This window comes from Solanum stenotomum, chromosome 12 (assembly GCF_019186545.1).
Source record: "Solanum stenotomum isolate F172 chromosome 12, ASM1918654v1, whole genome shotgun sequence".
Taxonomy (NCBI): Eukaryota; Viridiplantae; Streptophyta; class Magnoliopsida; order Solanales; family Solanaceae; genus Solanum; species Solanum stenotomum.
This window is the reverse complement of record NC_064293.1, coordinates 37,361,488-37,373,122: the sequence shown is the minus strand read 5'-3', so window position 1 is coordinate 37,373,122 and position 11,635 is coordinate 37,361,488. Positions and strand designations below refer to the sequence as shown.

General features: G+C 33.3%; 2 protein-coding genes across 2 annotated transcripts; one reads left to right on the top strand and one right to left on the bottom strand.

The window, feature by feature from the left end:
• Positions 1 to 2,795: 2,795 nt before the first annotated feature.
• LOC125848617 (heat stress transcription factor A-6a-like) lies at positions 2,796 to 4,113 on the top strand. Its single transcript, XM_049528508.1, has 2 exons — positions 2,796 to 3,239; positions 3,322 to 4,113. The coding sequence occupies exons 1-2, from the start codon at positions 2,796 to 2,798 to the stop codon at positions 4,111 to 4,113; spliced, it is 1,236 nt and encodes a 411-aa protein (XP_049384465.1).
• Positions 4,114 to 4,772: 659 nt separating this feature from the next.
• Positions 4,773 to 10,837, bottom strand: LOC125848432 (external alternative NAD(P)H-ubiquinone oxidoreductase B2, mitochondrial). Its single transcript, XM_049528294.1, has 11 exons — positions 10,630 to 10,837; positions 10,348 to 10,482; positions 8,836 to 9,115; positions 8,370 to 8,576; positions 7,978 to 8,228; positions 6,852 to 7,071; positions 6,643 to 6,747; positions 5,938 to 6,210; positions 5,720 to 5,841; positions 5,310 to 5,429; positions 4,773 to 5,217 (listed from the first exon to the last, which is right to left on the bottom strand). The coding sequence occupies exons 2-11, from the start codon at positions 10,434 to 10,436 to the stop codon at positions 5,130 to 5,132; spliced, it is 1,755 nt and encodes a 584-aa protein (XP_049384251.1). The 5' UTR covers positions 10,437 to 10,482; positions 10,630 to 10,837; the 3' UTR covers positions 4,773 to 5,129.
• Between the last annotated feature and the right edge of the window lie 798 nt (positions 10,838 to 11,635).

Here is an 11,635-nt window from a genome sequence, read left to right as displayed (position 1 = left end):
TAAATTTTAAATTTTAGTCATATCTTCTTTTTCGTTGCAAAGGATATTTATTTATTTAACAAACTAGGTAGCCATTATATACGAATTGTTAGCACCTTTTACTATTAGGTGTTCAATCATACTAACATCTATATAACTAGTGGATGGTTAGAGTTAGTACCCTGTACCTTCACTATTTGAGGTAAAACTATTGATTATTACAAAGGAGTTCAAAATATTTAGGTTACCAAGTTTTGTTAGATTCAAACTATTAGTTTTTCTACTAATATATCCTTCAAGTGTATTTAATTGCAAACTCTCTTAATTGTTCCGATGATGAAGATTTCATCAAATACTTTACTTTCATTTATTGTGGCTCTTTTGGGCCTTTTAGCTGTTATTATACGAGTCATTTTGTTGCTTTCTATGTAATTATTATATGTTGAATTTAAAAGTTTGTGCTTCTCTTTTGTTTGGCTCAATTGAGCTTTGAGTCTCTTTTTTCTTCCTAGTAATATATAGTAAATTAATTTCTCCTAAAATATATGATAAGAGATAGTATTAAGAGAATTAGTAATTTATGAATCCTCAAATATATGGTATGAGGTATTAGTAGATTTAATAATTAAGGAGTCATAAAGTATATGGTAAGAAGTTTAGGAGAATTATAATTAAGAAGTTATAAAATTTATGATAAAACATATTAGGAGAATTAATAATTAAGTAATCCTAAAACATATGGTAAGAAAAAATGTATATTTTAAAAATCAAAGAATCATAAAATATATGGTAAGAGGAAAATATATGATAAGTTATATTAGGAGAATTAATAATTAAAATCCTAAAATATATGGTAAGATATATTAAAAGAATTCATTATTAATGAAGTCATATAATATATGGCAAGAGTTATTACTTATTAGGAAAATTTATAATTGAGGAGTCCTAAAATATATGCTAAGACTTAAGAGAATTTAGGAGAATAAAAAATTAAGGAGTTCTAAAATATATAGTAAGAGATATTAAAAGAATTACCAATTAAAGTCCTAATATATATGGTAAGAAGAAAATATATTTAAAAAAACAAGGCATCCTTTATATTATGGAGTATTTATTAGTCATAAGTAATTGTGTTATATTATTTATTATGTTCATATAATGTGGTTTGATTATTATTTTTTTACCTTATTGTTTAGAGTGTGTTTTCGTGTATTAATAGTAGGGGTGTTCATAGTTTGGATAAAAATCGATCCAAAATGATTAAATAAAGCGATTAAATTTGAGTTTGGTTTGGTTTTAGATTTTTAAAAATCAATAGTATTTGATTTGGTTATATTTTGTTCGAAAAAATCAAGAAATAACCGAACCGATAAATTATATACATATATTTTATTATTATGCATATATAATATATTATTTTATAAAAAAAATTAAAGATCTTATAGATGTTTTCATCAAAATTTATTTATAATTTACTTGTGAAAGCAAAAATGCCTAAGATGAGAACATTTATCATATTTGTTTCATGTATATGAGTGTCTATGATAATTCTTTGTAGGATTAAAATTCACTGTCTCTTCTTTCTAGGGAAAAAAAGTGATTTTTTGAAGCTTTTTTCATAGTAAATTTAGTTATCGAAAGTTCTCTAATGGTAGTCATTCTAATTATTTTTCGTTTTGAATATATTGTTTTTACTTTTTTCATGTTTTGAATGAATTGTTTCCTTTATTTTTGTATATAATTAATAACTGAATAACTGAACCAAATCGAACTAAAATCGATAGATGTATATTGTATTTGATTTGATTTGATTTTGATAATTTTAAAATCGATTAAGTTGGTTTGATTTTAATTTTGATCAATAACTGATCCAAATCGACCCGTAAATACCCCTAATTAATAGCAATATAATTTTGACTTTTGATAATAATTATGAAATTTTGTCTTTAATTATTAATGTGATGGTTAGTTATCATGTTTCTCTTTACAAACTTTTTTTTTATTTTTTTTTTATCTTGAACCTTTTGTGTCACTTTTTGAAATTTTATATTTAATGATATAACATACAACACAATAATTTGAAGTTAAAAACTAATGACAAAGTTGCCAAAGTACAAAATGGCTAGCAGATCAATTTATTTGTTTTTAGAAGTTAACACATTTTAATTTTCTTCCTTTAACAGGAAGTCCTGCATGTTGCATTTGTTTTTCTCATGTGTTGTACCATTTCATCATTGTAAGTACAAAATACTCCAAAGTATATATTATATTTTTTTTTTTCTAAAATATTTAACCTATTCTTATTTGATTACTAATAACATGGATTAATCTACACCCTAGTTTCCTTATGTCCAGTTGTATGTCCTTCTGTTACAATAATAAATAGTTTAAACACTTTTGGTCCCTGAATTAATTGTTAAATTTATTTTGATCCTCCTAATATATATAACTCAACATAATTAACCTTCAATCAGTTTAAACGTACACTATTGCTTCCTTTGGTAGTAAATATATTGTATTTGAACTACTTTTAGAAGTAGTTGAAGGAACAATACAGCCTTAATAATACACGTGATTCTAGAAATTTGTGAATATTCACAAGTAGATGAACCAAAATACACATTTCAAGTAATTGAATGTAATAAGGACTGAAATTTAAATTCACCGATAGCAGAGGACCAAAAGTGCTATTAACCCAAAATTAAAAGTTTGGGGGAATTTGCATGCTATAAGGATGGTACTACTTATACAGACAGAATAATACTACCAGTAGTAAAATTTCATAAAACTGAGCCAAACGATCAAAGATATCAAATATGGAAACAGAAGGAGGAAAAGGCAAAGGCAAAATGACAGAGATTGATGATATTGTTGAAGCATTGGGAGAAAGTTATGAAGGACTAGAAGATGTTCACATAGATATTTCAATGCTAGAGGATGATGACGATGACGATGATAATCAATGTGACACTAGAAGCAATGAAGTAATTCATGGCAATGCTGCTACTGTTACTCCTACTACTCCCAGGGAGTTGTTTTCGTCTTCATCGAATCGTCGCAATTTTCAAAGAAGAGCATCTCCCTTTGTATTGAAGATTTATGAAATGCTTGCTGATATTCAGTTCAAGTCCTTGATTTCGTGGAGTAATAATGGGACTAGTTTCATTATCCATGATAATCATAAATTTGCTGTTGAAGTTCTTCCCCGTTTCTTTCGACACAACAATATCTCTAGCTTCGTCTGCCAGCTTAACAGCTATGTGAGTATAGTAAATCTATTGATGTAACATAACAAGTTATTTTTGAGATTGTTATTTATAATTATTTTTTTTGAACAAATAGGGATTCAAGAAAGTGAGTTGGGATAAATTTGAGTTTCGGCATGATTGTTTTCAGAGAGGGAAAGGACAGTGGTTGAGGAATATAAAGAGGAAGATTAGTAAGTCCCAGATGAATGAGCAGTCAACGGAACGACAAGCTATAGATGAAACAGTTGCATTTACAATGGAGAAAGAAATTGAAGAAATCAGAGTAGAGCAAGTCACAATGAGGGAAGAAATTATGATGCTGCAACGGCAACTAGACGTATTAGAGAAGGAGATGGAAGACATAAATCAAGCTGGGAATAATATGTCCTCTAAGAAAGCCAAAATTTGCATGATCTTGTTCAACTCTTTATTTGCATGTACACGAGGGCTAGACAGCACTGAAGTTGCAGAGGAACAGGGTGGTGAGGTAGAAGATGGTGTTGAAAACAGCGGAAAGGGCAATCGAGGCAAAAAAAGGAAAATGCAAGTAGTAGAAGAGCTGGAGGGAGATAATGAAGGGAGGAAGAAGGGCAATCGAAGCAAAAAAAGGAAAATGCAAGTAGTAGAAGAGTTGGAGGGAGATAATGAAGGGAGGAAGAAGATCGTCGATGCTGCAGATTTTAAGACTGATTCATATTTGGGGAGAATGCTCATGGATGAGATGAACTTGAATAATTTGGCTCAAGAGCAACCTGATAATTTCCTGGAGTCGGAGGAGCTGGCCGGAAGTTCAACTTTTTGGACTGATTATGTGGAAAAGATGGATCACAAGGCCATCTCTGGGGTTGATCCTGCCTTATCACCGTTGCAGGAAATCCCACTTTGAACCTTTACGATATACATGCATTTTTTTTTTGTGTGTGTTTCTGATTTAATTTCGTTGTGCAGGAATAGGAAATCATGAGGTTACTATAGCATGCTATGGACACCAAGAAGATGTCACAAAACTTTGTTTTTTTTAATCATTGTAGTTGTTACCAGTCTGTTATAACTCCTAACTTCGATTCCTGCACCTTTTGTTTCTTTACTAGTTTGTTTTAGTTGTTGGACAAATGACCGTTTACTCTATTAATACTTGAGACACTCAGATTTCCGATGCATGATATATACTTTTATGCAATTCTCAGTACTCATGAATGCTTTCTTGTCTATATACTTTCTTATCTATAATAACCGACTCTGGTCATTGCAAGTCAATACTTGCTTCATTGGACTTCTAGGGTTCAAAGAAGCAAAGATCATAAACAAACATAATCAATGCAAATGCTACACAGATGGGTGACTTCACTAACAACACACACCATACATGGAAAGATCCGTCAGAAAAAGACTTACAAGTTCCACCGACTGAAGGAAATCATGCTACTAAAAATGCTCATGCAATATTCATACACCTAAAGCAACAAGAAAACACATTCAGACATGCAATAAGCAGCAATGTTTTAGTAAATTCTTCAACCAAAAAATACCAAAACTTGTATTCCATTGAAGTAAACACTTTGTCATTAAAAGGCTTAGCCGAATGTTATTCAAAATAGAACACCTGAGCAATATATGGGAATAATTCAAATTACAATTTAACATCCCTCCTATAGATGTTGTTCATTTCACCATTATTATGATGCAAATATAGAAATTTGGGTTCTCTATGGTATAGTACTTCGTGTAGCTGCAAAATTGTGATGGCAGGAAACCCACAAACAACCAATGCCAAGGAGTTTGGTAAAAGAATTAAACAAACAAATCCGTTAGGATTCACATCAAAAAACTTTTGGTAACAGCCTAATGGAATTTCAAGATAAATCCACTGGAGCTCCTATGAAATGTCGAGGGCGTAACACCTTAAATCTGGCTTGAGTCTCTTCCAAATATGAACCGTCTTACCCAGTCAGAGACAACCAATGCCCTTGTACGCCAACTGACTTGTTTGCTGGAGATTCAAAAACACGGTCATCAGATTTATCCAAATTATCAAAGAAAGGTTGATGGAGAAGCAACAAGACAGAAGCTTGGAATAATTACCTAGCATACACAGAATACCAGAGCCACTGACTGCTATGACCAATTGAAACCCAATCTCCTGGAAGTTGTGCTGCTGTTTGCTCTCCTCCCAAAGGTGCAAACTGTCCCAAATGTCGGTACCTGGAACAAGCATTTAAACTGCTGTTAAAAAATATAGAAACTTTTTCCAGCCAAAATCACAATCCAGAGCTTTAGTCCCATTCATCCTGTTTATACTTCCCTCCCATTAATGATTGTGTGCATACTCAAGACAAACTTTCTAAGGATTCATACTGGTTTCAAAAATTAATATACAGCATGAGACCATTAGCAAAGTTGTGATTACTTTATCCCACTTCACTCGTGTTGGTGTGAGGAACATGATCCCATAGAGAGATGGTGCAAAATGATCAGACAAATCCAACTTATACCTGAATGGGTGAAAGCGATGGCGGCCTTCTCCTCTAAACCGAAGAGGACCTTCCGGATTTTTTTCACATTCCTCCATACGATTAAAGCATTTAGCTAAGTAGACACCTTGCTGAGATGCAACCTGAAAAAGTTCATGCACATACGACATAAGATATTTAATTGTGCATCCAGTAGGAACACAATAGAAGCTACACTGGTAATCTTGTCTGCATAATACCTGGGCTGTTGCTGGAAGATTCTTCATATCAGTATCCACTTGGGACAGAGCAGATTTAAATTCTTCAATGTCCACCTCAATTGATTCTTTAACACCATTGCCTTTTGATTCTTTCAAGAGATCGACAAGATTACTCATTTTTTTATTTTTCAAGTAAAGCTCCACCTGCGGGTATCTTTCACATATGTCATTAAGGACTTCCTGAAATTCTTTGACTGTAAGTGTTCCAGAGTTATCTTTGTCTGCTTTTTGAAATATGGCAGCAATATCTTCCTGATCAATGAGAAATTTTGTGAAACAAAGATCAGTATTTGCACAATTCAATATCTAATGTCAATTCAAAGTTCAAACAAGTTCTACTTTGTCAGAAGCTGACTGTTCCCTATGTTAATTAACCAAAGTGTACTAGTAATATCAAACAAGTACCCTGAAAATCACTGTCTGCTCCATGCCACTTCTTAATCAAATGAAGTAAAGTGAAAATTATTCCTGTGAAGTGTGGAGTGTGGACTGTATATATTTCCTAGCTAAGCTTCAACGATATTGCCATCAAGAAAAAAAAGAAGAAATTGAATGTTACTATCTACTCAAAACTGGTTAACAGAATAGACGAACACAAATAACACATTCTAGTGGAATGCTGGATAGAATGACTACCCAATATGTATAAGGAAAGAAATGTGATCAGGAAGTGATTGAGATTACCATGACTTTGCGCTGGTTGATTGTTGCACAGTCACCAAGCGCATATACGTTCTCCTGTCCCTCAACACGCAGCCACTCATCAGTTGCTAACACTCGTCTGTTTCCCTGTTAGCAAATAGTATTACAAATAACTGACATAAATACCAACAAAATCTAACAAAAGCTTGACAGAGGCATTAAATTAGCTCCCACTAAATAAGACAAAATACCTGACCAATGTGCTTCATAAACTCCATAATTACTGGACGAGTTCCAATACCAGTAGACCAGACAGCCATTCCGTAAGGCATAGAAGTTATTTCTCCACGCTTAACATCCTTAGTAGAAATTTCTTTTTCTCCTACCTTCACAACCATTGACCCTGTTTTCACATCAATACCATCTCTGTGGAATTTTTCTTCAGCAAAAGCAGTAATTCTTTTGTCAAACCTATAAATGATAAATAGATTAATATCAGAACACAAGTGAAATTGAAAAATGAGCTCATAATGGAAGCTGCATGTTTCAAATTAAACGGTTGCAGTATAACTAGAAATATTTGAATTTGCTCAGGCATCACCCATCACATAGCAGAACTTAAGATTTTTGGATGTCTCTAAGCTAATGAATTACCAACTTCTTTTGCGAATTTTTTGACTACCAAGCAACAAAAAGGCATCTACTGAAAAGATCTGCATAAACTACTAGATTTTGGAATAAAATGGTGACTCTACTCTGTTTCAACCTCTTTCCAAAGTTATATTACCCACTTTAGTATGTCATTACTTGTCAATTCTTTGAAGGTATACCGCTGTGAAGCAGCCTGATCTACTTCACCTCCCTCCAAATAAAAGAAAAAAAAAAGAGAAGAAAAGGAACAGAACTGAACGATTTTCTGTTTTGCTCATTCTGAAAATTATTTTCAATAAACCCAGCACTGTTAAACAAGGGCTAGTAGCCAAAGTGTTCTTTGCTTGGTGTGTCTTTCAACAGCATAATGTCCTATGCCAGGTATCACATCCTAATGTCAAGCCTTTGGGTTCAAACTCTTTGTATTTACAATAAGCTCAATCAAGGGCCAGAAACTGAAACTGTAGGAAGATAATATCCATCACTAGGCATCATCGGAAAGCCAAACATGAAGAATCACTCTCTAACACATCCTTAAATTTGCACGTTCAAACATGATTTATTGCCTCGAAGAGGTATTACTCCACCAGAACTTCTCTTTATGGGATAGGAAAAGTATATACTACTATATACTTCCAATTCCAGTACGGGTTGTTCGAGTAACGATATATGAGCATGCATATGAAATATCCTTAAGATGACTGCTTAAAAGAAGTGCTGTCTTACATGTTCAAAATATGATCTGTTGCCTCAAGAAGTGTTATCTTCACCAGATCTTTGACCTTAGGGTACAGCCTAACTATATCTTCATTGACAAAGTCATGAAGCTGTGCCGCAAACTCCACACCAGTTGGTCCACCACCAACAATAACAAAGTGAAGAAGCCTCTTTCTCTCCTCGTCACTGAGAGTAGGCAGACTTGCTTTCTCAAAACAGTCAATAACAGTTCTACGGATCTTTTGAGCATCTTCTACTTCCTGAACAAAGAGCACTCAATGTAAATGTCATGATCAATGTTTTGCATGTGCTAAATGTGACACCAAGCTATCTTAAATAAATTATGTTGAACTCCTAATCTTGTGTTATCACAAACTTGCAGATGGTATAAAGGGGATTACCTTCAAGAAGAAGGTGTTCTCTTCAACACCAGGAATGTTGAATGTATTTACACGGGCTCCAGTGGCAATGACAAGATAGTCATAATCTACAGCAAACTCTTCCTTCCCATTCCCGTTGATGCTTAGATTTGATCGACAATATACCTTCTTGTTTTCTGGATCAATTTTGATACATTCAGCTTCCCAGTAATAGGCCTCTGCATATTTCTGCAAGGAGGATGTCAACATAATATCAGAGGAAACATAATATTTCAGTAACTTAGCCTTAATAATCATAATATGGATAGAAAAGTTGAATGGATTTATTATATTTGTAGCATGTCGGCAAAGTTGAATGAATAAATTGTGCTTCAGAGTTGGTTTAGTCAATGGAACAATTATGTCAGAGGTGCTTATATAGGCTTTGTATTGAAGAATCAAAATGAAACACAAACAAAATGTTATAATTTGAATTACTGTTTCCAACCTTTCTGATAATGTTGCGAATTGGTTCAACAACACTGCGACTTTCCACTGTGCCACATGTAACACTTGGAAGCAAAGGGGTGAATGCAAAGTAATTTCTTGGAGATATCACTTGGACATCATATGAAGGATCCTTCAGATTCTTCAAGAAACTGGTTCCAGCCCAACCAGTTCCAAGGACAACAACTTTCTTTTTTCTGTTGTTGGCCCCAACTAATTCTCCAGCATTTGAATTGTCATTCGATTTTCCTGCCTCAGAGTATGCCACAAGACCTCCACCACTATCATTTATATGAAAGGGTCAGAATAGAGGAAACTCACTTCACAGATAACATAATGGGCTGCAGTAGAAAAGTATCCATGAAGGTAGTAGGATGGAGAAAAACTAATGCCCCTAGGTAATTTTTGGAAAAAACAAGAAGGCAGACCAAGTTCAAAAAGAAATAACAATGATAATAAACTACACGCCTATGAAGCACTAGCAATGAAAGTATTCTACTCTACATGCGCTAACTGCATCATTATATTGCTCCTAAAGATATATCTTCTACTTGAGCATAGATGACAAGAAAACTTGCTTAGAAATATCACATATATAAGGCGTAATAAGTAGAGAATAATCAAATAGCGCAATTTTGTAGCACTTCTATACAAAAGGATTCCAAACGGATGTACTAAAGAGACATGCCATATTTACTGATTTTAGTACAGTAGGGAGGTAGCTTAAGCCTAGCATATATCTCATCTTATGTACCCTTGCAGCCTCAGTCCTCAGCTATCTGCATTTCACTGCCACTTCCCCTTTCTATATCCTATATTCATCTTTGATTTACAAGTCTCTATAGTAAAAGAATTTAGCATTCCCCATGCCGAAAAGAACTACACAACAACAACATCTTATTGCCCGATCATGAGGTATTAATCATCTGATCTTACAGCAATCCCGATTCAAAATGCCTTTACTATTGAATTAAACCCATAATTAAGTTACAATAAACTTGTACATAGGAATTAGGATTGCAGGACTCTGCTTACTTCTAATTTGATCATCAAGGCAATGCAATAACTGAAACAGAGCAAAGGCAGAGGTACTTGCTCTGCAATCCATACCCGGTAATATGACTATGAGTAAATAGTAGAGTAGAAAACTATTAAATTAGGATTAATACGTAGAAGTATGTCGAATTACTGTAAAAACATCAATGTACTTAGCAGGTAGAACATTTCATCAACACCGCAAACATTTACAATTTTAGTTAGCAGATCTGAAAATAGTTATATCTAGAAACTACTTGATCATACTACAACTTCATGTCATAAGTAACCAACACCTTATTCCTTCACATATAAATTCAACATAGCTTTCATATCATCAACAACAAGCATCTATAGGTTTTGTTTGTTTGTTTTGTTTTTCCCCAGAAGCTAGAAATCAGAAAACTAAATGAAACAAACTAGTTATTCATCAAATTGAAATATGTAACCATAGCCAAATTTAAGGAAAAAGATATACCTAACAGTGAAAACAATGAGGAGCTTAGAAAGGGAAGGATTATCACGGAATGTTTTAGAAAATCTCTCAATCACCGTTACTCTCTGCATTTTGCGTTCAACTTACGCGATCTCACCTAGCAGCCTTCTCTTCAATCTATCGATAAAAATTAAAATCCATTAATTCTCCATAAACTTAAACAGTTTTACCATTACTGCTACAAAACTTCATAAATATCACCTTAAATTCCTTCAGGAGCAATAGAAATCAAAATAATCAACGAATTCTTATAAAAATATATACCTGAGAGACTTGCTGTTGCGAACGTGGCGTGAGTTGTTGAAAGAGAATATGAAGATGGAGTTAAGGCTTTTTTTTCCCCTAAGAAATGGGAATGTGAAGAGTTAAAATGAGTCATGAAAGTTCTAATACTTTCCAGCTTAGAGCAGCGCTGGTCTTCGCTTAACGTGTTGCCCAAGAATTAGACACATGTATTTTGGAAGGTTAAGCGCAGTTTTGCTCTGTTGTCTCCGTCAAAAGTCAGCACGTTCCAACTTGGACCTTCCGTCCTTCCCCCACGATTATTTTTAACAAAAAATTATTTTCCTTCCATCTTAAATTATATATTGCGTTTTTTAAAATAACGATTGATATGATTATTTAATACGCAACATCTAACGCGATTGGTAGAAAAATAGCGTTGAATCATGGAAAGCACATGAGAGCGGCTCTCACCGTCAAAAGGCCGTGAAAGTTGCGTTTAATTGGCATGCTTTTTAGAGATTTGATTTGGAAAGGAAAAGCCGTGAAGTATGCGAATATCACCGACTGGTTAGGTTGGCTTCTCGTCTCATTTGACGGCTACCACACTTGATCTAATAGTACTTTAATCAATTTCTTATTTGTGTGTGAAGCTCCTTTTTTAATTATTTAAATAAAAGTTAGGTTCATGTATTCATGAGTCATGACGCCAGCTTGGAGAATTTTAGATTCAAAGTTTAATAAAAGGCAAAATCAGATTTGGGTTTCCTAAGATCTAGGTGATGAAGTGATTACAGTCATGTTCTAGAAAGAAGAGAGTTTGGGTTTTTCTAACCTGTCTTAATTCAATATTCCATCCGTTCAACGATAGTTGTATATTAAAAATAATTATCCAATAATATTTATCTAATTTAAAAAATCAAGAGAAAAATTATATTTTATGTTTATTTTACTCTTGCTATTAAATACTACTATTTATCATTTAACACATTTCTCAAAACATTAAATTTAAAAAGTCAAAAAATAAAATAATAATATTATCTCTATT